The 25266-nt window shown below is 38.1% G+C and overlaps 2 protein-coding genes across 4 annotated transcripts; one reads left to right on the forward strand and one right to left on the reverse strand.

The window, feature by feature from the left end:
* Window positions 1-443: 443 nt before the first annotated feature.
* On the forward strand, window positions 444-16988 carry tspan14 (tetraspanin 14). Of its 2 annotated transcripts, none has more exons than XM_007247600.4 (9): window positions 444-701; window positions 2295-2384; window positions 4687-4737; window positions 5819-5965; window positions 6247-6417; window positions 7923-8048; window positions 10896-10949; window positions 14386-14499; window positions 14613-16988. In XM_007247600.4, exons 2-9 carry the CDS (start codon window positions 2304-2306, stop codon window positions 14676-14678), a joined length of 810 nt encoding a protein of 269 aa, XP_007247662.3. In that variant the 5' UTR covers window positions 444-701; window positions 2295-2303; the 3' UTR covers window positions 14679-16988. The 2 variants fall into 2 exon arrangements, with proteins under 2 accessions (XP_007247662.3, XP_007247661.3); XM_007247599.4 differs by having other exon boundaries at window positions 444-697.
* Window positions 16989-19353: 2365 nt separating this feature from the next.
* mxtx1 (mix-type homeobox gene 1) lies at window positions 19354-25266 on the reverse strand. Of its 2 annotated transcripts, none has more exons than XM_007247626.4 (3): window positions 25036-25266; window positions 23206-23393; window positions 19354-20766 (listed from the first exon to the last, which is right to left on the reverse strand). In XM_007247626.4, the coding sequence occupies exons 1-3, from the start codon at window positions 25055-25057 to the stop codon at window positions 20077-20079; spliced, it is 900 nt and encodes a 299-aa protein (XP_007247688.3). In that variant the 5' UTR covers window positions 25058-25266; the 3' UTR covers window positions 19354-20076. The 2 variants fall into 2 exon arrangements, with proteins under 2 accessions (XP_007247688.3, XP_015460888.3); XM_015605402.3 differs by having other exon boundaries at window positions 23206-23390; window positions 25036-25264.

Here is a 25266-nt window from a genome sequence, read left to right on the forward strand (position 1 = left end):
TATTTATATTACATAAAGGGTCTTTGAATTCACTAAACCCCGGCTAGTGAAAGTGTGGAAATCATAGACCCTGTGCATCCCCATTTTATCTTCCTTATCTCTTGGTCTGTGTGTAGTACAAGAGTAGTACACTGTGTGTAGTGCAAGAGAAGCGCATATGCAATACACACACACACACACACACACACTAAAACTATGTGGTATGTGTGGTACAGTCTAGTGAAATTCAAATAAATTATACACTCGTTTTGTTATGCAATCCCTTATTTTATTATTTGTACAAAAAAAATAATAAACAATAAGTATTGGCATCTGTCTGGCATGTTTTATGTCTCTCTCTCTCTCTCTCTCTCTCTCTGTGTGTGTGTGTGTGTGTGTGTGTGTGTGTGTGTGTGTGTGTGTGTGGGTGTGGGTGTGGGTGTGTGTGTGTGTGTGTGTGTGTGTGTGTGTGTGTGTCTCTGTCACTCCCTTACACAGGAAAACAGAAACCAAAGAGGAGCAGAGTGACATTACAGCGGGCTTGTTTACCTACATTATAAGATTTAATCGCAGTTTAATCCTAAATCTAACTATCTTAATCTGTAGTCCTAAACTTTTAATCCTCCACACCACCCCAGCGCAGCTCAGCTGCTCCCTGTGTGTGAGTACGCGACTCTGGTGCACTGTGTCCCGGGCAGCGGCAGCGTGAACTCCGCGGGTAGGTGAGAGAGGGAGAGAGAGGGTGTTTGCAATGTTTAAGTGTTTTAGCAGGGGTTTTAAGGTGCTTTAAATGTTTTAACTACTGTCTGAAACAGAGTAACGCAGAGCTTAGCTGCGGTTTCTTTCGTTTTAAATTAGCTCAGTCTTAAACGCAGCGAAAGTTGGCTAACTAGGTTACCAAACTACTGAGAGCTTGTTTGTTTCCTAGCTTTAAAGTAGATAAAACCACGAATGTAGCGTTAGATAAAATCGTCCCACCCATGGACCTTTTATCTGGCTTATTCCTCTTGAATTTGGGTCTGTTGAACACAAATAAGAGATAATTAAACAACACACCATTGTTGAAAACTTTTAGATAGCTAGCTAGCTGGCTTAGCTTATGATCTAGTTAGCTAACACTAGCTAAATTAACCTACATTACACACATTAATATTTTATTTGCTGGCGGACCAAACGCAGTTGATTTTCTTGTCCGATAGTCGTGTATGTATCAATAGGCTTTTATAATCATTTTAACGCAGTTCGTTGTACTTACAAACCTGATTAACTTTAAATAAACGTCAAAAACTATTTGTCGCTATGAATATAGCTAGCTAGTTAGCTAAGCTAAGCTAGCTAAACAGCAGAGGCTAGGCTGCTAAGCTACTATGCTGTTGTTGCTTTTGTTGTTTAGCCTGGTTAGCCCATAGCTAAAGCTCTTTAGTATTTTCATGTAGGTTATCTTAATGTTATGTGAGCTAGTTAAGTTATCTAGTTTTGATTGTGATATTTAACGTATGGAGCAACATAAACTTTTCTACTTTCAGTATGAAGTTCTGTTTAAATGAAACTGCGAGCTACATAGGCTAGCTATATTACACTAACCTACAGTCCTTATGCTTATGAACTTTGGGTTAATGTTTCTGTTTCTAATCTGTGAACATTTGTAGCTAATACGTTTGTGGAGAAGTGTTACAGAACATTTCTCCAATATCACAAATAATAATACACACCACATTGTCCAGGACTAATTGTTGTGGGTGATGCATCTATGTAGAAACATTTAGCCAGTTAGCAAATAAGTAGCTAAAATGATTTTATCTTCTGCATTAGTAGCCAAGAAAACATTTTACTTTCGTAAAAAAGGCCACAGCTGTCCTCTTTAACTGTATGGGAAATGTTTTAATGAAATGAGTGACCCAAAATATGAATTTATAATATTAAATGTGGAACAAAGCAGTAGCTATAATATTTAAATCTGATTTATATCTGAATTGTAGCTTTGTAACATTCCCCATACTTCTGTATTGATTATTTGTATTATTTTTTAAGAATCTTTTTATTAACAATTGTGCTAGTAGATTTTATTAGCTGATTTGACTTGAGCTGATGGAGCCCTCTAAGCAGCACATTACATTAGTAGTAAAAGTAGAAGACATTAGGATATAAATGTCTGCAATGTGATAATTTACTCACTAATACATTCTTTTAAATCCAGTTGCATAAAAGAATTTTAAATATACTTTCTCAATTTCTCATATTAACCAGTGTGACCGGAGATTAATGCTGTAATTGTTAGTGAGTGTTCACTAAAGCAATTTATTGTATTTTAACAGGTGTGAAAGATGCATTATTATAGATATGAGAGTGCGGAGGTTAGCTGCTGCTACAAATATCTCATGTTCAGCTACAACATCGTTTTTTGGGTGAGTATCAGCACACAGATTGACTGTATATGGGTTCAGTATTATGTTTTAATGTTTTTACAGAACTGCTCTCAAAAGCTGTGTGGTGCACATAAATATGGCTATTTTTACTGTTCTATCCAGAGTGAAAGAGAAAATGCGAACACTGACATTCTCTTCATGCCTGAACATCAGATTCCAGAAATTAGTAATTTGTTTGTTTTAACCTACCGTATTTAGTCCCAGCACTGATGTGAGCTTCAAGTTTGTAATCATGGTTGTAACTTACAATATGTACTGTTTGGGGAATTGCACAGATAGTGGATCCTGAAGGAATCATACCACTTGCAGAGGACGCTACTGGTCCTCTGGTAACACTAGTCCAGCTCCAATTGGACTGCTCCCTTTAACATAGGCATGTTATTTTCATCATTAGTGCCCAGAAAAGATTGTTTGGCATTGTTCGAACAACATTGTGTGTGTGTGTGTGTGTGTGTGTGTGACAGAGACAAACAGAGAGAGAGAGAGAGCTTTAAGTTGAGTTGGTTCCATCCACTTCCTCTCACAGGTTCCACTTCCTCTCATAGAGCCTCTGACAGGGTTTGGTTTCCTGACAGACTGTGAAATCTGTCAGCAGGAAATGAAGACGTGTGTGTGTGTGTGTGTGTGTGTGTGTGTGTGTGTGTGTGTGTGTGTGTTTGTATCTGTGTGTGCCTGTGTCTTTGTGTGAAGACGTCAGCTGTGGCTGTGTGGAGGAGCTGAGTAATAAGTGTTAAGAAAAACCCTTAAACCTGTTTTTCACCAAATGGTAAATGTTTGTTAATCAGGACTCATTTTGGTAGTACCCTGCTCTCTCTTTTCAGACAGTCCCATCCAGAATGTTTCGTCACTCAAGTGTGTCCGTTATCTGTATAGAAGATGGGACAGGGCACAACTTCTTCTTTATGTATTTTTCTGTTTTTTTTTTTTTTTTTTGAACGCACAGTCACATCTAATATTAGAGAAAAACACAAACTTTTTTTTAGTTGAAGCCCCCCTTTTTTGATGGTACACACCCTCTTCCTGAGGTCAAAATGAAAAACTGCAGGCTTTGCATTGTTCTGCTGTCATTGTTTTTATCATGCACCCCCATGGGGACCATGGCCCCATGATTGAGAACAGCTGTATTAGAAATAAACACAGATACTTGCACCAATAGAGGCAAGCTGTTAATGTTTTTTTTTATTATTTCACTGCAGACATAAGCTTTAGCTACATCATTAAATCTGCTCTCCTGTCTGCATTTAAAAACTTTACTGTCCATCCTGTCTGCTTTCCTAAATCCTGCTGCTCTATTTTAGGAGTGGGACAATATGACGATATTGTGATGTATAGTTTCATTTCAATCACATTTTTAGTTTTCTTATTGTATGGATGTATGCCATCAAATATCAAGATTTTTATTGGAACACAGCTGATCTAAACTGCTTGATTTCTTTATTCCAAGTATTTGCTTATTTAGGTATATCTTATCCTCTTCAGTAATGCAGATGTCATCAAGCATCACAGATAATTGTCCTGGGATCAAGTATCACAATCACAGTATTGTGATATAATTTATAAAGTATTCCGGGGCTCTGAGGGTTCCAGCTGGCTAAGCGCTGCCACTATAATCGGAAGATGCTTTGTTCAAATCCCGGTAATGCAGCTTGCCATCAGCTGCCAGAGCCCTGAGAGAGCACAATTGGCCTTTAGCCACATTATTACAAAGGGTGATATCGATCAGCATGAGGGCATCTGTGAGCTGATGTATTGGAACTGAGTTGTTACGCTTTCCTCTGAGCGCGCTGTGATGCTACTCAGCAATGCTGCATTAGCAGCAGTTCAAAAAGAGACGGTGGCTTACTTCACATGTGTCAGAGGAGACATGTGCTAGTCTTCACCCTCCTGGTGTTGGGGCATCACTAGTGATGGGGGAGTCCTACTGAGTGGATTGGGTAATGGGCCATGAAAACGGGCTGAAAATTAGAAATGAATAATAAAAAAAAATGTTATCATGATCCAAGACAGCAGATCTCTTCTAGGGGCACCAATAAATACATAAATACAGCAAAATCACAAAGTACACATATTCAGAACACATATTGTTCTTTTTTCTAAATCGGATTAGTAGACAGATTTTACCAGTGATTTAAAGCAGCTGTTGCATGTTCAGGTTTAGCCCTCACTTCTGTATAGAGATAGATTAAACATTGAGTGTTGAAATGATTGTGCGATGATGCGTTATTTGAAAGGGCAGCTGGTGATATGTGCTGTACTCATGACTATGTGATCTCCTCCTCAGCTGGCTGGAGCTGCTTTTATTGCTATTGGCTTCTGGGCATGGAGTGAGAAGGTGAGTAGAAGTGAGTCAGTGATGATCATTAGTGATTACTCAGCTGCACAATGTTGTATTGTGCCAGTTTGGAGTTTCTGGTCTCTGATAGGACTGTAGTGAGTAACAATTTCCCTGAGGTGTGTAATGTAAATATGATTATATCTGTTTGTGATTATATACACTACCAGTCAAAAGTTTTAAAATACCCTTATTTCTTACACTTTTAGCTCTTCAGGTCCAGCCAATAACAGGAAATTATACAAAATCCAGTGTGCAAAATTTTGCAGTCAGGGTGTTTAAGGGAAACGAAAGGGTTCTCGCAGGTCCTTAAAAAGTCTTAAAATGTCGTAAAAAATTCTGGGTAATTAAGGTCTGAAATTGTCTTAAATGTACTGTAAATTTACATTTTCAGATGGGGCATTTAAGGCCACTGTGATTTCCCATCTGCATATCATAATCATCTAACCCGGGAAGACAACTATGATTAACGAAGAGCTAGCTAACTTGCTAACTTTAGCAAGCTTAAACGAGCTAGCTAACGTTACCAGGGATAGAACTAAGGTTAGCAGAGAGCTAGCTAACATTAGCGACAAGTTAGCTAACATACTAACGTTAGCAAAAAAGTTAGCTAGCATTACTGGGGAGAGAACTAAAAACAATTATGATTACATTTCTGGGTCTTAATTTATTTTTATTGATGTTATAAAAAGGTCATAAAAAGCATTAAATTTGAGTTTTAAAATGGCACAAGAACCCTGAACAAAACTGAAAAGAAAGAAGTTGTTAATATTGTTAAAAAAATAAAACTGGTACCGGTAGAGGTCTGGCTGACCCACATGGAAACATCTTTAGCTTAACTTAACATTAAACTAAGTCTCAGTTTCAGGAGTGAAGAGAAAAATTGGAGGTCTGAAATGTGAAGTGCAGTAATAAAATCATTGATAAGATGGTAAAAAAGCAGCTTGTCTGGACCATACATCACTCCAGCTGGACTACTAAACGAGAGGGGTTTTCAATGTAGTGTAGGTTTGTGATTTAACGTATGTGTCTTTATGTTCATTTTTTAAAAATAACATTTGCTGTTTCTCTGCCTCTGCAGGGGGTGCTGTTGGACCTGACGCAGGTGACGCGGATGCATGGGTTTGACCCTGTTTGGCTGGTCCTAGTGGTGGGCGGGGTAACGTTTGTGCTGGGATTTGCTGGCTGCGTGGGCGCGCTCAGAGAGAACATCTGTCTGCTTAGATTTGTGAGTACATTCTGAACATCTATTACTGCAACTAAATCATTTCCATCTGGAGATGGTTTACATCACTTATCCTCTATTGTTTCTAGAACAGGACATTAAAACAAGATAAAATAATACATAATAATGTTGTTTTATTGTGTATGAGCAAATCATATATTAGCTGCTGGTGGGTTGTTTACCTAAACGTGTCTTAGATAATCAGTGATTACAAAACATTGTCTCCTTTAGAACAAAGCCTTTTTCTTTTCTGCTGTGTGACCTTGCTTTGACCTGCTGTCCAGTTCTCAGGTGTCATTGGATTTATCTTCTTTCTGGAGCTGACAGCAGCGGTGCTAGCCATCGTGTTCCAGGAGCCGCTGCGGGAGTGGATCAGTGAATTCTTTCTGGCCAATGTGAAAGCCTATAGAGATGACATTGATCTGCAGAACCTTATCGATTCCCTGCAGAGACTGGTAACGTGTTCAATTCAATTCAATTCAATTCAATTCAATTTGGTTTATAAGGTCATTTTGGACGCTTTAAGGCACTAAACTCTAGAAGGGTTATAGGAGTGCAAGAAAATATTGATATTGTATTGCAATATTTTGATTTCCAATACTGCATAAATTTTTAAAACACAGTATTGATTATAAATTATTAGTTTACACGTAAAGATTGGTTTAGACTGTGGTGAATTTAGACTGTGGTGAACCCCACCCACTGCATTTTAATACCAAGTTCGATTTAAACAATCGCGCCATATCGCCTTGATTGCAGTATTGCAGAATTTCACTATATATCGAATCGTAAACCCTGTATTGTGATAAGTATCATACTGTCAGGTTTTATGCCAATACACATCACAAACAAATATATATTTTTTTAAATATAAGATTATAACTATAAAAAAAAAGCTGTAAAAAAAGTTGTAGGGTAATGCATATTAGCCGAAATCATCCAGACATGCCGAGGTGTTCGGAAAGTGTATATAGCTCTTAAAGAGGTCATTTTAAGAGAATGACAAATGTTGTTTTATCTCATATTTTATTTATTTCATATTTGCACACCAGCATATTTTATTCAGTTTCTTTGTATCTGCCCTATGAATAAGTATTTTAATTTGTTTTATTTAGTTTGGAGCCTTTTATAAACATACAGGAGAGTGTTATGCAGAATATGGCCACATTTGAGTTTAGTAGTTATGAGGAAGTTAATAAATTTAAGATTATGCAGTATGCCAGCTATCCCTATCTACTGCCAAAGCTCCTTTCCTATTTTCAGGGAGAATTTGGATAAAACTTTGTTTAAATCTAGCCTTTTTTAACAAATAATAACACTCCTCTTATTGCACACCTTTATTTTGTATTCAATTTGTACAACAATAAACATGCTTAAAAAAAGCATAAGCTGCTTTTTAGACTAAATAAACAAAAATGAGCTGTGAGTGTATGTTCACAGTTAGCATTTAGCTGCTTAATGCAGTACAGGCTCCATTAACTACCCAAGAGGGAATATATGTAACAATACACAGAGCATTCTGGAAGTTGCTGAACTCTTTGTTCAAAATTAATTAACAAAAGGAAACCCCGCCTCTTTGAATGTTCCTTTTTTTTTTTTTTGCACCCACTGTACCGAAATCATACTACACCCTGGGGTTTATACTTTGGTGTGAACTGAACCAAGACTTTTTGGTACTGTTACACCCCGAATCTGCACAGAAGGTTTAAATACAGCACTGGCCCACCGGCTGAGATATGTAATTCAGATTAAACAAATGTTTACATCAGCTTTATTTTGTCATATATAGTAAGTCCAGCCCACTGACAGTAACCGACAGATTAACACCATCAACCCTTCCTGATCTTCTTAGGCTGTTTACTGTTACTGAGGCTGTTTTATAAAGTGTGAAGTGTATTAATGCTTTTATGACTTGCTGAGTTTGATGATGACTCAGAAGTATGTATTTGTATTTCCTCAGAACCACTGCTGCGGGGCCAAAGACCCCAACGACTGGAACCTGAACGTTTACTTTAACTGCACCAAAGATAACCCCAGCAGAGAGAGATGCGGAGTGCCTTTCTCCTGTTGCCTTAGTGACCCCGCCGTAAGAGTTCTCATCTTTATTATTATCACTTTATAATAAAATTTAAATATATAAATTAGTGTGTAAACACTGGAATCTCTCGCAGTTTCTTTCAGTAAAATAATTAAATTATTATCAGGCTAACATTTTATTATACTGTTTTTAGGACTGGATGATATATATAAAAAAACAATATTCTTAAAATATTGGACAGAGTCTTGATTACAATTTAGATTTTTTTTGTTCTTACATAACAACTAACAAATAACATTTTTTTATTTGTAAACAGACTACAATTTGAAGTAAATAGTAAGCAGCAGCCTTTTATATTAATTAATTTGTAAGCATTACATCCTTGTATGTAAGTTAAGAAAATGTGTAAAATATACAAAGACAAATAGACAAAATAAAATGTTTGTTTTTGACAGTAGCAAATGTTATTCTACTGAGATTTCCTCTAGCAGCTTCTATATGCTTTCACTCTATAACATTTTATTACTATAGAAACAGTATAATCACTCTGTAACCAACTGCTCCTGGCTTCTTTTTCAGCCAACCTCACTACTGCTAAAGCTGAATTTTATCACAATAAATTCTGCTCTCTCACAGACTCCCGGAAACTATTTGCTACATTTAAATCACTACTCAACCCTCCGCCTCCTCCTCCAGCTACATGCCTTGCGGCTGAAACACTTGCCTCATTCTTTACTGGCAAAGTGGCGGCCATCAGCAACCAGTTTACTGATGCACAATGTAGCAGTCCTACTACATCCTCTACTGCCCGGAGTCCCTCCACCGAAGGCGTTGCTTTCTCCTCGTTCACTCCTCTCACTGAGAACGAGACACTGGCTCTCCTAACACGTAGCCGTCCTACTACATGTCCGCTTGACCCAATTCCTTCAAACCTACTGCAAACTATCGCACCTGCAATCATTCCGGCTATCACTCACACGATCAATGCCTCTTTAACTTCTGGTGTATTCCCGACTGCTTTCAAACAAGCACATGTGACACCACTGCTTAAAAAGCCTTCTCTCAACCCCGCCCAGGTTGACAACTACAGACCGGTCTCACTGCTTCCCTTTCTCTCTAAAACACTAGAAAGAGCAGTTCTAAATCAGGTCTCTGGCTTCCTCTCCCAGAATGACCTTCTGGACCAGAACCAATCTGGGTTCAAAAAAGGACACTCTACCGAGACGGCTCTGTTGTCTGTGACTGAAGCGTTGAAAACTGCCAGAGCTGCAGGTCAGTCCTCAGTGCTCATTCTGCTGGACCTCTCGGCCGCATTTGACACAGTCAACCATGACTTCCTCCTAACTATACTCTCAAACATGGGGATCGCAGACAATGTGCTGTCATGGTTCAGATCGTACCTCACTGGGCGCTCGTTCAAGGTGTCATGGCAAGGACAGCTGTCCTCAGCCCGCTCCTTATCCACTGGGGTTCCCCAAGGTTCGGTACTGGGACCCCTTCTCTTCTCCATATACACCACCTCTCTTGGTCAGGTTGTCCGCTCACACGGATTTTCCTACCATTGCTTTGCGGATGACACCCAGCTTTACCTGTCGTTCTCACCTGAAGATCACTCAATCTCTGCACGGATATCGCAGTGTCTCTCTGACATATCCTCATGGATGAAGGAGCATCACCTTCAATTAAATCTCTCAAAGACTGAACTTCTGGTTATACCAGCAAAACCATCTTTTCAACACAACTTCTCTATAAGTATCGACTCTCTCTCTCTCTCTCACCGACAAAGGTTGCTAGGAACCTGGGTGTTCTGGTTGATGACCAGCTCTCCTTCACGCACCATGTGGCCTCAGTTGCTCGGTCCTGCCGCTTTGCGCTCTATAACATCCGAAAAATTAGACCGTTCTTGACGCAACAGGCCACCCAACTCCTGGTGCAAGCGGTCGTCATCTCACGCCTCGACTACTGCACTGCCCTGCTAACTGGCCTCCCGGCCTGTGTAGTAAAACCACTACAGATGATTCAGAGTGCAGCAGCACGTCTGGTCTTCAACCAGCCAAAACGGGCACACGTCACCCCGCTGCTCATTGAGCTCCATTGGCTACCAGTTGATGCTCGCATCAAATTCAAAGCTCTTACAATCGCCTACAAGGTGATGACAGAACAGGCTCCTTCCTACCTGCACTCGCTCCTGAAGGCTTACGCTACCTCCCGGCCGCTGCGCTCCTCCAATGAACGTCGCCTCGCTTTGCCAAACATTCACACAAAGCAATCCAGACTGTTCTCATACAGAGTTCCCCAATGGTGGAACAAACTACCTTCCACTACCAGATCAGGAGAATCTCTCACTATCTTTAAGAAACTCCTGAAGACAGAGTTCTTCAAAGAGCACTTACTCTCTTAACACCTCTAACACACTAACTACTTCTAACCTCCTTCCCCTCCTTCACTCCTCTATCCTATTATTCCCCTTTGACCTCCTTTTATCCCTATCCAAAGATGTTTTACCTTTAAACTTATTTTACATTGTACTTGACTATTGTAAGTCGCTTTGGACAAAAGCGTCTGCCAAATGTAATGTAATGTAATGTAATCTGTCATATGCTATGATCATTCATATTAGAATAAGTGATTATAACATTATTTTGGTTTACAGTAACGATTATAGTTTGCTGTGAAATCCCTAGATTTGTCGTAATTTTGTGTCTATGTAACAGACACTAGCATGACAATGTAAGAGGTGTGGTCGTGTATTTCTTGGAAATGAGCTCATCTTTACAAATGCTCTGTGATGAATGCTGCTGTTTTATGATTGCTTGGTTGTGCTGAAATTTCTCTATATTTCTCTTTCTCTCTCTCTCTCTATCTCTCACTTTTTTTCTCTCTGTCTCTCTGTAGGACACAGTGCTGAACACTCAGTGTGGGTATGATGTCAGATCAACAGGAGCTATGGTATGAACTCATTATTAACTCTTTTAAGTTCAGTCCACAGACATTAGCTTTACTAGAGTCATTTTAATATATATATATACACACACATGACTTATCCGAAGATTCCTAAAATTTGAATACACTGAATAAAAAGAAAAACCCATCACTATTAATGCCCCAACACACCAGGAGGGTGAAGACTAACAAATGCTTCCTCCGATACATGTGAAGTCTTTTTTTTTGAGCTGCAGCTGATCCCTCTGAGGGCTGGCAGCTTGATGGCAAAGCTGCATGAGTGGGGGTTCGAACCTGTGACCACTCGGCGCCACTATATTTAAATATTTCTGGGTCATTTTGCGACAACGATATTTGTTGCGATATGACAAAACATTTTTTTTTTATTATTTCAAGTGTATACCACTGCATCAAAATAAATGTTTTATTTATTATAAATGTGACAGTTTTATACATTCAGTAGAAACAAAACTTTTGTCTATTTTGTAAACAGTAACTTAACAACTAAAATCTACCAAAAATCATGCGCAAAAGTGCGTGCATATAAATTGCAAACAAACAATTAAACTTAAATACAGTAAGTAGCCAAACAGTTAATTGATCATGTGTAAAGGTGCTGCAGTGCTGCTGTGGCTTGTTATGAGTCTGTGTTTCGTGGTTAATTTTGTTCAAAAATTGCATGTTTGGTCTCATAACATTGTTGCTTTACATTACCACTCTATAGTTTCCACAGTTTCATTACAAATTAATTGCACTGACTTGAACGCTTATTTCCCAGTCCACTACTCTATGACCAATAATTTTCACTGTCATATTAGTCATGAACATCAAGCATTGTGGACAGTCTGCTTCTGCAGTGGGTACACTGTTTTGCAACAAGTATTTGTTTGTCTGCCTTCACACTTCTGTTCTTGAGATAATCAGAAGGGCACATGAAGGCTTTGTCATTTTATGTGGTCTGACACTTAATGGCTGAGTTGCTGTCATTTCCAGTCGCATTCATTTTGTTATAGTATCACTGACAGTTGACTGGGAAATTTTTAGTAGTAAGGAAATTCACAGTACCACGTTGGAATTCACTGAGCTACTGAGAATGACCCATTCTTTCACTACTGTTTGTAGAAGCAGTCTGCATTAGGTGCTTGGTTTTATACACCTGTATACATACATACTGCATATGTACAGGACATACAGAGGATTGAAATTACGTTACTCTCCTTCCCAAAGTTACAACAAGTACAGCATAATAAAAATATAAAATCACAGTTCTAGAGTCATTGTAGGGGTTCTTCCGTTTGGTGGAACAATAGATGGTTTCACATTCCTGTAATAGTAGCTGTAGCTGTTCAAACCTCTGTCTGTAATACTGAGAGCATACACTACCCCTATTGTTCAGTACCGGTAGTTTGGTGACTGTGTTGCATTACCCAGGCAAGCTGCTCTTCTCAATGGCTTTATTACTGCACTTCACCTGTCATACCTAAAATTCTTCACTTCAGCACTGAAACTGAGACTTTGTCCAGTAGTTAAGCTGAGCTAAAGATGCTGTTGCCATTTTGGTCAGCCAGACATCTTCCAGTAACAGTTTTCTTCAGTTTCCAAGAGTCTTCTGAAGATGTAGGCAGTGCCAGATTAACACTTTCTGAGGCCCGGGGCTAATTACCAGGATGAGGCCCTTCATTTCATGTTCTGTTGCGTGACCTCACACAGACACACGGACACATCAGCGACAGCGTACACAGTACCAATCTATGACAGACTACCGTTTAAAGTGAACTGGTAACATGATTTCAAATCAATTTAGGGTCTTTAATTGGCAGATGACGATGTTTACAGAGAAACATCGCGATGGACGATGATATCGTGTGGGGTGTGGGTTGATTAGAAATAACTAAAAACTGACATTTACTATAGACGAATAAAATATATACGCAAAAAAGGAAAAATAGGACACTTTAAAAAGATCATTAAGAGGGATACATAAAAAATAAAGAATGTATATTTTATGAAGAAAAAAATAATTTAATCAATAAAATAATAAAGAATATTTCAAATGAATAAAACAATAATTAATATGAAATAAAAACTCATTTAAAACACAATCAAAGGCTTTCTGATGCAAAAGAATAATAAAAGTTTCAGTTTCAGTTAGTTTCAGTTTCAAGTAATTGAAACAGCTCACCAAAACCTCAACCTTTCCTTTATATTTGACAATATTCGATTAACTTTACAGGTCCTTACTCATCTTCATTTATTTAACTAAACTGAGTTATATATTATTGTATTATATTATTTATATTATTATTATTGTAGCCTCGCGGTGAATTCAGCTCCTTGCTGCGGAAGAGCGAGAGAGAGAGAGCAGCGCATCTTTGCTGGTGGTAGCTGCTACAGCAGGCTGACTACTCCACGTTGGTTAATTTGGGTGATTTCTGTAATAATTCTGTCGCTCTTTCCTTTTTTATTGCTTGTAATTTTCGTTTTTTTAATAAATTTTTGTCATTTGACATTCAGCGACCGGAGGCCCCACTAGTGGCGAGGCCCGGGACTGCAGCCCTTTCAGCCCATTCTTTTAATCCGGCCCTGGATGTAGGAGACAAAAATCACTGCACTTTGGCCTCATCTGTAATTTCTCTAAGGAAAAGTTTCATTGTTACAGATTTCTCTGTGTTTCTGTGTCTTTTTCTAGTTTTGTGAATGTGCTGAGTGTACGTGTGTAAAGGCTGCAGTAGAGAGTGCAATAACCCAATCTGTTACATTTTCAAATCTCAGTTTATTTAGCATTTATAAGGAATTAACTAATGAGCAAATTAGAAATAGCTTTAATATAATCCTTTAATATAATCCTGTCAGAAGTTTTTTTTGGAGTTTTTTAAAGTGAGTTTCTGTGCTATAAATATCCTTTCAAACATTGTATATATAGCTCTGGAAAAAAGAGTTTTTTTTATTTCACCAAATTGAAAACCTCTGGAATATAATCAAGAGGAAGATGGATGATCACAAGCCACCAAACCAATATGAACTGCTTGAATGTTTGCACTAGAAGTGGCATAAAGTTATCCAAAAGCAGTGTGTAAGACTGGTGGAGGAGATCATGTCAAGATGCATAAAAACTGGAAAAACCAGGGTTATTCTACCAAATATTGATTTCTGAACTCTTAAAACTTTATGAATATGAACTTGTTTTCTTTGCATTATGTGAGGTCTGAAAGCTCTGCGTCTATTTTTGTTATTCCATTCATTTCTCATTTTCTGCAAATAATTTCTTTAAATGACAATTTTATTTGGAATTTGGGAGAAATGTTGTCCTATATGTTACCTATAACTATCACAATAAGTGGTCTCTTATTTTTTCCCCCAAAGCTGTATGCACAGAAACTGTATAACAATTATTATGAATATTGAAGTATTGTTAATAGTTGTTATTTTCTCCTCCATACAGAATTCATGGAGTGACTCAATCTATGTTAAAGGATGCATTGCAGCTTTAGAGGAATGGCTTCCTCGAAATATTTACATTGTGGCTGGAGTGTTCATAGTCATATCTCTGCTGCAGGTAATGATTATCGTTGAACCCAAGAAAAGACTCAGATTGAGCTGTTTCAAACTGTGGTTTTATTAATGTTCTGTAGTTAAACTGAACCATTCTATTTCCACCTCTGTTTTCAGATGGTGGGGATCTTTCTGGCAAGGACGCTGATTGGAGACATTGAAAAAGTCACATTTCCTTACTGAGGCTATTTACTCTGCAGACCTCATATTTCTGTCTTTCTTCTCTCTTCTTTCCTCTATCTATTCTTTCTTTCTCTTTGCTTGTTTACCTTACCTATTTTCAGGTGTCTGGATCAGAGCCGTACTGGAGGAAAGGTTGCCTTACTTCTTCTGGAGATTTTACACGTGCCTTTTGAGATTTCCAGGTTCTGGCTATGCTGCGCTTTATCTTCACGTCTCTCAGGGCTTCTCCCCAATCTGTTATCTGCCTGAACTCTTGTCTTTGCCTTTTCCCCTGTCGATGGGACCATCATGTATCAGTCATTGTGAACAAATGTTTAATCTTCATGACGGTGAAGCTGATTAGGGGATGTTAGTTTTTCAGTCAGTCTAAAACCTGCCGAAGAATAAATGCAGTTGTGAGACTTATATCTACAGGTTTTTTTTCTCTAAGTTAGAAAATTAACAAAGTAACAGAATATATTTAGTTGAAGAGTTCTGCAGAATTTCTGCACATCATAATTGATCAGTGACCTCATAGTTTTAATATGTGATGTGTACTGCTTTAGTTCACAATGGGAGATTAACACTAGGTTAACACTGAAACACTCTGGCTATGGTTAATCTCGTCTTGGTAACTGTATATTCTAAATTTGTATGTTGTACTTTAAATATCTGTTCAAAAAGCTCCATGAACATGTTTTACAGTTTAGTAAAACAGCTTGGATATACATTGTTCACACAAAGTTATACTGAAATGCAGTGTGCTGCATGATACCACATAATTGTACAGTAATGGAAGTCACTCCTACATCTAGTACAGTATAAACTTCATTAATTTGACAAACTAGTCAAGTGATGAGACTAGATAAAAGGCAAATGTTATTAGGCCTGTGTTTGGAGATTTTAGCCTAGCATTGTCCATTGTGAACTAAAATAAGTGCTGGGCAGATGTGAAATGTCTTGTCTGGGTTCAAAGATCAGTAATGATGCTTTTGATTATTTGCTGAACTTCTCATTTTAGACACATTAGGTTGTACAAAGTTTTACCTCATTGATAGTTGGTTTAGTATTGATTTTTCTCTTTTTTACTTTAGAGATATTTAGGATTAGTGAGCTCTTAATGCATCTTGATTTCAGCTCACAGTCTGATTATTCTGCACCAAACTGTGACATATTGTATTTGTTTTGATATTTTTATATAAAAACAGAACACATTCTGGTTTAAGATCATTTCACACACTTGTGAGAGTCACAAAGTTTATGTCAATAGTGTGTAATATATATTCAGTCTTAGCTGACTAAATATACTTAAGGTTTAGTACCCTACTCAGCATACTGCAGTTTAGGAGCCCCATCCATTCAGCCTACTGCAGTTTAGGAGCCCCATCCATTCAGCCTACTGCAGTTTAGGAGCCCCATCCATTCAGCCTACTGCAGTTTAGGAGCCCCATCCATTCAGCCTACTGCAGTTTAGTACCCCCACCCATTCAGCCTACTGCAGTTTAGTACCCCACCCATTCAGCCTACTGCAGTTTAGTACCCCACCCATTCAGCCTACTGCAGTTTAGCCTCCCCATCCATTCAGCCTACTGCAGTTTAGAAGCCCCACCCATTCAGCCTACTGCAGTTTAGGAGCTACACCCATTCAGCCTACTGCAGTTTAGGAGCCCCACCCATTCAGCATACTGCAGTTTAGTACCCCCACCCATTCAGCATAGAAAAATTTCCTGTAATCAGAGCTGTGCTGTACACTGGTCGCCACATCAGCCTACAAGTTATATGTGCAGTGTTCTTCGAGCTTAGACACGCCCCCTAAATGTCAGTGAATTCTCTTTCATATGCTGTCTACTGTGGGTAAAAAAGGACATCTGATTACCTCCACTTTTCTAATTCTTCACAATAACGTGCCTTTTTCCAGACTCATGACTTCTTAATCCACCCTTACAGGGCTTTTTGTGTGTCTGTGTGTGTGTGTGTGCGCGTCTGTGTGTGTGTGTCTGTGTGCACATGTGTGTTTTGCCCTGAAAGTCTTCCTTGTGTAGTTTCTAAAAGCTGAATGTAACGTATTTAGATGGAATAGGAGCCTGTAAAAAAAGTGAAAATGTTTTAATCCAAAGAGATTCATGTTAAAGTTTTAAACTGAGTGCACTATTAAACTCATTACTAACTCCGTGCCATTTGTGTTATGTTACACTGCCCTTATATCTCCAGCAGCAGAGCATCGTCTTTCTTTGCTCTGGTTTATTTCATTGGAGGATAATTTTGTAAATAAAACTAAACATTGTTGAATTTTATTCTTTTTATACTCTTAATAAAAATATCAGATTGTTCTCTTGTTGTATGCAGTGTTTTGTTTGGAGTTGTTTTTTTATTACATACAATTTATACATTTATTTTATATATGTCAAAGGGATATGGGGTTAAGTTTAGCATATGTTTAAGGGTGAGTTTTAAAGGGTAACTTGAAATGTAGTTGGACTACTTTCATATACACAGTCAACTCAAATATTAACACTCACTGCTGTTTTACACTCAGAGGTGTCAAGAAATGGTAGTGCGCTATAGGACCCTGTGTTTTGGCCTAAGGTTTTGTCCTTAATGGCTTATGGCTTTAGCTATATAATGTTGTATGTGTTTATTTTATTTTTTTTTATTATTATTTTTTTTCTCAGTGGCAGTTCATCTGCTGGTAGCCAGATGGCAGAATTGCCAAATGAACATTTCTCACCTCACTAATAAATATGAAACTACACCTGCCCCCAAAAAAGTTGCCACTTGGATTTTACTAAGTAAATGATGTGGGGTTGATGCTGCAGTTGGTTGGTCAGGTCTCGGTTCAGCAACAGTATGTACTGAAAGAATGAGGTCAGATGACTACCTGAATATACTAAATATAGTCCAGGTTATTCCATCAATGGATTTTTTCTTCTCTTGATGGCACTGGCATATTTCAAGATGATAATGCCAGGATTCATGGAGCTGGAATTGTGAAAGAGTGATTCAGGGAGCATGAGATCATCATTTTCACACATGGATTGTTCACCACAGAGTCCAGACCTTAACCTCATTGGGAATCTTTGGGATGTGCTGGAGAAGACTCTTCTATCATTAATGCAAGGTCTTGGTGAAAAATGAATGCAACACTGGATTGAAATAAATCTTGTGAAATTGCAGAAGCTTATTGAAACAAGATTTGTACAAGTCAGCTTTAGTTTGGAATAAGGTGCTGTGGACTGATGAGTTATTTGCGGGGCGGTATGGATGGCAGAAAAAGAACAAAGCATTTCAAGACAAACACTTTACTACTACCCACAGTAAAATTTGGTGGTGGTTCATCATGCTGTGCAGCTGTGTGGTCAGTGCAGGCACTGGAAATCTTGTTAATGTTGAGTGTCACATGGATTCCAGTAGATATCAGCAGATTCATGAAAACAATGTTCAAGAATCAGTGAGAAAGTTGAAGTTGGGCCAGAGTTGGATACTTCAACAAGACAACGACCCTAAACTCTGCTTAAAATCAGCTCAAAACCATCAAACCTGACAAAACTGGAGATAAATATTAATATAAATCCTATAAACTTTATTTAACTTCTCAAATATCACTGTGTTCATCTGCTATATGATATATTGGTACCACTTTAAAATAAGACTACCTTTAGAAAGGGTTTATAAATGGTTTACAATTAGTTTATTAATGGTTACTAATTAGGTTGTAAATGCCTTAAAAATCATTAATAATTAGTTATGTGGCTGTGAGTTCACTATTTGGCAAACAACAGGTCTATGTACATTTCTACGTATGTGTTATAACGGATTATTAATGATTTTTAAGGCATTTACAACCTAATTAGTAACCATTAATAAACTAAACCATTTATAAACCCTTTATAAAGGTAGTCTTATTTTAAAGTGGTACCGATATATTTAACTGACACTGCTGATCCGAACCACCAATGATTTATACAAGAAAATCATGAAAATGATCAGGGGTGACCAAACTTTTTTATACCACTGTAACTTTAGAAGCATCAACATCCTCCGATGAACAGAAGACAGATGATTCAGGGTCAGAAATTAAAATTATTTTTTTCTGAACTTTTGCTGTGTGAGTGTTATAAATATGAGCTATAAATATGATGTAAGCTCCACAGAATGATTTGGCTCTTCAGAATGACTCTATAACTAGCATGTTATGAATAAAGGATTTACAGACTGCTAGCCCTTAAACAGATCAGCATTTTGCTTGCTGTTTATGCTGTGAATGAATGTTGATGTGGAGATCAATGCAAGAGCAGTCAAACACTACGAACTAATTGTGAGGTTTTTATAAGATTGGATCAACGGTAGCACATGTACTAAAATTGGAGCGATAGGATGACACGCAAAATCGTGAATAACCATTCAAAATATGTTTGGTAATGGTAATTAGATTAGATGTATTTTGAGTATTTTGGTCTCTGAGCATTCAAACACATGGAAGGCTGTTCTTGTATGAGTGGACATAACTATTCAGTCATGTTGCAAAGATGGACAAAGAGTGAACTGGCTTGAATATAAAGACTTTAGTATGATTCTGGACATTTGGGCTGTTTGGCTCCGCCCCTACAGACACCCCTAATTTTCAGCTTTGAACTGTTAGTTTAAAATCAACCTTAAAACTTAACCCTAACCATTAAAATAACCGTTCACAGCAGTGTAGAGAACATCGGTAATGTCTTTATTCTAACAAAGTGCAGGAAGTTCAAAATGCAAGACAAGACATATTTACATGAAGCTGAGATTTGTTTTCAATTGAATAAATCAGGAGATAAATTTAAACAAACAAGAATAAATAGAATAAATAAAACATACCAGAACCAATTTCAAAACAGTATTAGTTTGATTACTTCAACAAAGAAACATTCAACAAAGAAACTGAAAGGAAACATTCAACAAAGAAACTGAAAGGAAAAATTTTAAATAAAAAAATCCAGTTTTACATCATCTGTTACAGCTTGACAACTCTTTAATCTATGTTATAAATAACTCTTGAGTTGTCCAGGAAACCAAGGCGTTGGCACTATGATGTGAGGAATCCCAGATTGAATGCTGTCAGCCATCAGCAGCCAGAGTCCGAGAGAACATAATTGGCCATGCTTAGTCTGGGTGGGTAAATGTAATGTAGGTCAGCACATGTGCCTGTTGCTGCTCTGGCTAGCTGTTAATGCTGCATCAGAGGCAGTTTCAGAAGAATTGATGGCTGTCTTCTAGAGTTGGGGGCATTATTTATGATGGGTGGAATCCTAGTGAGTAGATAGGGTTGTTGGTCTTTTGACCATTGGGGAGAAAATGGGATGAAATTAGTGAGTAAATGAACCGTTAGCACTATGCTAACTGGTCAAGCCTATGCTGTTATTTACATTTATTTATGTTAGCTACATTAGCTTTGTAGGTTGCCGTGGCCTTCTCCCTCCCACCAGTCCACCTGCAGCTCACCCAGGATCTCCTGCAGCGACAGAGCAGGCAGCTCGGGCAGCGGGCCACTGTGGAGGCGTCTGTCCTGAGGATTCTCGGCTTCCCCAAGACTGAAGAACCCAGGGGCCGCTGGGGTTTGGTCCTGACCCCTGTCCCAACAGTCAGAGCCCAGAGAGGTCTGCAGGGTGGAGGAGGCATGGCAGTAATAGGCCTGGGTGTAGTCAGCATCGCCTTGTCCTCCTCCTGGTGACCCTCTCTCATACCCCCCTCTCTCGTACCTCAGAGCCCAGTTGGGGGTGACCTGTTCAGGTGTTATGGGCGAGGGGGTGGAATAGGGGTTCAGGGCTCCATGGGTACCATGGTGGTATCCGTATGATGGCGTGCCGTAGCCTGAATCGTCACAGGTGCTGGAGGAAGGGGAGCAGTGTCTGTAGTAACAGTCATCCTCCACCTCCTCTTTAATGTGGCCAGAGTGAACGAGTGGCAGTGGGGACGATGGCCGGCTGACCTCTCTGACCTCTCTGCCGGGGTAGTGTGGCAGAGCTGCCGGACTCTGGGCTCCTCCGTAAGAGTGTAAAACAGCGTCGGTTCGCCACAAGGTCTTCTTACTGCTCTTACACTTAAGCGTACGAGCCCTCCTGTTCTGGAACCAAACCTGCAGAGAAGTTGGATGATTACTTATGTGTTTTCCGAAGAGTCTATGTTCAGTGCACATTACATTTCGAAAATACTTTATATAAATAGGTGAAACAACTTTTAATAAAGGTACATTGATTAACAAGTACACAGCAAAGTTAGCAAAACCAAAACAACTATCATTGAGTTCATTCTAACACTTTAAGGGCCCTATTTTAGCGATCTACAGGTGAGCCTTGCACCGTGCAGTTTGATTTACTGTGTGTCACTGTGTCTTTGTTATCGTAACAACGGGAAAAGTAAGTATTGTGCAGCTCTAAACACGCAAAAGGAATGTACTAATTCTCTTAATGAATCATGGGTTTGTCACTTGCCATTCCCTTTAAGAGCCAGGTGTGCTCTGACTTTGGTGCATTGCTATTAAAACAGTGCAGCAACCTGGACTTGTTTAGCGCTTGTCAGCAGAGCACCCTGATCTGCCCGTTCATGTTGTGAAGGTGCACAAGCAAAATTACTGTATCTCAGGGAGCTGTAGGAGGGGCTATTCAACAAATATAAGTATTTTTATCATGTTTTACTACACCCAAAGTCAATTTTACACCAGAGTTTTCCCTTAAGAAGAAGTTTTGTATTGTGATTGATCTCTAAGCCAGGATTCATTCAGTCGATCAGAGTCAATAGCTGTTTGGTTTCTGCCGTGTGCGTCTTTAGTTTACAACAAGACATGCTAAGCTAACGCTGCTAACAAACATTGACCTTAGCCTGTCACCAGTCTCAGTATCTCTGTAAATACTGTATTTGGTCACAGTCATGAGATTACGAGAATCTACACACAGCAGATAGGAGAACTTCTGTAAGGCTGTGGTTAATGATTCAGGAGTGACATCCTGCCACAGCAGCACACAACCCTGAGAGTTATCAGAGCCGCTGTGTTTACACTCTGAGCGCTGCGCAGATAGCCTCACAGTTACATCATTTCTGTGCTGCTACAACAAACACTGACGATGATACAGCTATCAGCTACTGCCTCCACAGCATGCTTACATGCAAATACCCCATTAGCCCATCACTATGAGAGAGTGTGTGTGTGTGTGTGCCCTTCCATTATGGCACTGAATAAGATCCAAATTCAAATTCCAAAAAAAGGAATAAGACACTTTCAGAACAGTCATCATTAATTAGAGTAAATAAATGAATTAATCAGCACTTTAATAATTAAGGCACAGCAGTGTTAACTTTTGCCTGAGCATCAGGAGGTTATGAGTTCTTGCCCTGAATAACCTGGTGGTATTGTGTGATCAACAACTACACTGAAAACTAGCATAAGTATATTCTAACCTGTTTACAGCCAAACAGTCAGAAGAAGTTTCAACTAAAATACAATGTTTATTTTTTTAAACTGTGCAATTAATATATCAGTGACATAACATTTAGATCAGTGACATAAAGTTAATCTTAAATTTTAAATAATATAATTTATCTCAATTATATGTGGGGCAATAACTAAGCGTATCTCCAGTATTTTATTTTGACTGGAGAATCTTCATTATCTCCATATATCCTCCCTTATTAAGTCTGTATTTCTTTACATTAGAACATTAAACTGATTTACAGATTTTATGGCTTAAATTTGGAATCAGAATAGTTTCAGTTAAGGTGGCAATTCTACTTTTCTAGCAAATTCGACTATTTTTCTAAAATAAGCAAAATAATCGTAAAATCACTGTACTTATTAAGACAAAAAATCTTATCAGAGAAAAAAAAAGATTTATTGTGTTCAACTTGTACAGTAATTTTACTTGAAATATAATTTCATTTGGTAATATTTATTCTTTTGCAGTGCAAGTTAGTGCTGATTTTTGTAAACTATAACATTATATTGGAATATCCTTATGTTGTTCACGTGTTATCCTTAAAATATATTTATATGATATAACCATGCATTCTTCTTTGTTTTTTTTTGTTTTTTTTTTTGTAAAACTGATGGCTGTTCTTTACATTAAATTAGAATTCCACAATGGACTGTGTGTGTAAATAAGTTCTTTTTTTATTTAAATGTTGTTATTTAAAAGTTATTTTATGTTAAGAAACTTCATAAATGCAGAGATATATGGGTCTATACAAAGCACATTTTATTTTTTTATGTAAAAAGTTGTCTAAATAATAATAATTATAAAAAAGATTTCTTTCAAATGGGAGGAGTGGACAGCTTAGAGCTTGGGGGCTGTATAACCCTGAAGCCCATGTCTAGCTTACAGATGTATTATATTGTAGTGAGTGGGCCAGTGTTTGGACCATCACTCCTCAGACCAAATTTACACCCCTGTTTATTAATAGTAGCAGTAGTATTTTAAAACTGCTGGTGGATTGAGACTGAAAAAAGCGCAGAAATGTGCTTAACAAACTTATAAGATTTATAAATCAGATTTATGATGAATGCACTTATTGTTCACCACACCTGTATTCGTGACTCAGGCAGGCCGGTGGTCTGAGACAGGCTCTCCCTCAGGCTGATGCCCGGGTACGGGTCCGTCTCAAATGTGGCCCTCAGCAGCTCTACGTGCTCTTTGGAGAAGCTGGTCCTCTTTCTGCGGCTCGCTCCTTTAGACAGTGGACCGCTGGGGGAGATCTGCTGATGGGCGTCTGCTGGAGCAGGAGAAAAAATGTGCTCATCAATACAGTTTATCAGTTCTGATCTACTGATACTACCACATAACCCTGACTCTTACTAGAGCTCTGCTGGGGGTGCAAATAAATAAACTACTGGTCAAAAGTTTTAGAAACCTTCAGGTTTTTCCTGTTTTTCTTTTTGCTATTTAAGCCTCTTAAAGTGCACTGAATAACCAGAAAAAAATCAAGAAAGAAAAAAAGTCCAGTAAACAAAAGTTAGCAGTAAACTGCTAGGAAAGAGGGTGCTTTAGTTTTTAGTTAACAATACACTAGTTAACAACATAATGGAAATAAATTTAGCTTAGTAAATTGATGCAAAATAATTACAATGTTTAAATCATTAGTCTGTAGTAAAGCAGTGCTGAAACAGATTGTGTTACTGCACTCTCTAGTGCAGAATTTATTTACACACTTACGCATAACACATTCACACTTTCATCATAATAACGAGGAAAACACACAGAAACACAGAGAACTCTGTAACTATAAAAATATACATCTTTTCTTAAAGAAATTACAGATAAAGTCAGAGAGTGGTGAATACTGTTTTCTACACTTTCTAAAGACTATTGGAGACTCAAGAAAACTGACCGGGAAAATTTACGTCTGGCTGACCCACATGGAAATAACACCTTTAGTTCAGCTTAACATTCAAGTCTCAGTTTCAGCAGTAAAAATATGTTTTAGAGGTCTGTCAGGTGAAGGGATAAACAGTAATAAAGTCATTGCTAAGATGTTAAAATAAAATATCTGCTTGTCTGGTCACTGATACTAACTAAACTGAACGTTTGACTGGTAGTGTCCATAAATACATACATACATACATACATGAGTTTGTGGTCTGCAATGCAGAAGAACATCTAACTAATGTGTAGAAAAATCTGAAGCATTTATTCAATTTATTCAAGTCAAGTGCTGCACAACAATTTCATAGCTCAATGAGGATTGCTTGTATGCTTTTTAATTTATGTGAAGCTCAGTATTAATACTGCATTTTTTATATTTTAAGTGTGTAATTTAACATGCATGATATGTTTAATACTTTTGTTTTATCTATTTGTATAATGTCAGTCCCAGTACTCTTCCATTACTTGGGGAGTGGGCTGGGAAAAGCAAAAGGCAGTGCTGCCCGACAAAGTTGAATAATTTTTTTTGAACTACACAAAATTCTATTTTTTTGTTTTTACGTTACAGAGATTAATGTTGAATAATTTTGGCATTTCAATTATACATTACTTCAGTCATTTTTATAAAATATGAAGTTATTTAAATGTGTTTGAGGATTCTTTGTCTACTCTGTCATCCTAAGATAACCACGCCCCTTAACCCTTAACAGTAATTAAAATAAATGTAGAAAATCAAAATGTAGCTTTGAAACAGAACAAGAAAACAATTAACAATTGAAGATGTTTGCAATTTTATGTCAACCACGTTTTAATCAAATTCCAATTCTGACACTGTCCACCCTGTTGTGCAGCCTGCCAGAACAGGGGGGACTAATGCATGAGAGGAAACAAAAAGTGCAAATAAAAAAAGTGTTTAAGATGGGAAATATGATTTCTGTGTAGCATTAAGAAAGAAAACATTGAGGGGAAAAAGCTCTGAAGCTCGACTTTACCAGTGCTATCGTCCTTCCACATCCTGCGTCCTCACAGGCCTCTTCTGAACTCTGCTGGACCTGAAGAATTTTCTCCTCACGTTTACAACCAGCCCGAGATGTGTGACCCTTCTTGACCCTACCTTTATACCTGTACCCTCTCACCCCTCCTCCCTGAACCATATCCCAGAAGTCTTCAGGCTTTGCCTCAATACCACCACAGAAGTGCTTGTCGTGCGATAGGTGATAGTG

This window comes from Astyanax mexicanus, chromosome 7, assembly GCF_023375975.1.
Source record: "Astyanax mexicanus isolate ESR-SI-001 chromosome 7, AstMex3_surface, whole genome shotgun sequence".
NCBI classification, from domain to species: Eukaryota; Metazoa; Chordata; class Actinopteri; order Characiformes; family Acestrorhamphidae; genus Astyanax; species Astyanax mexicanus.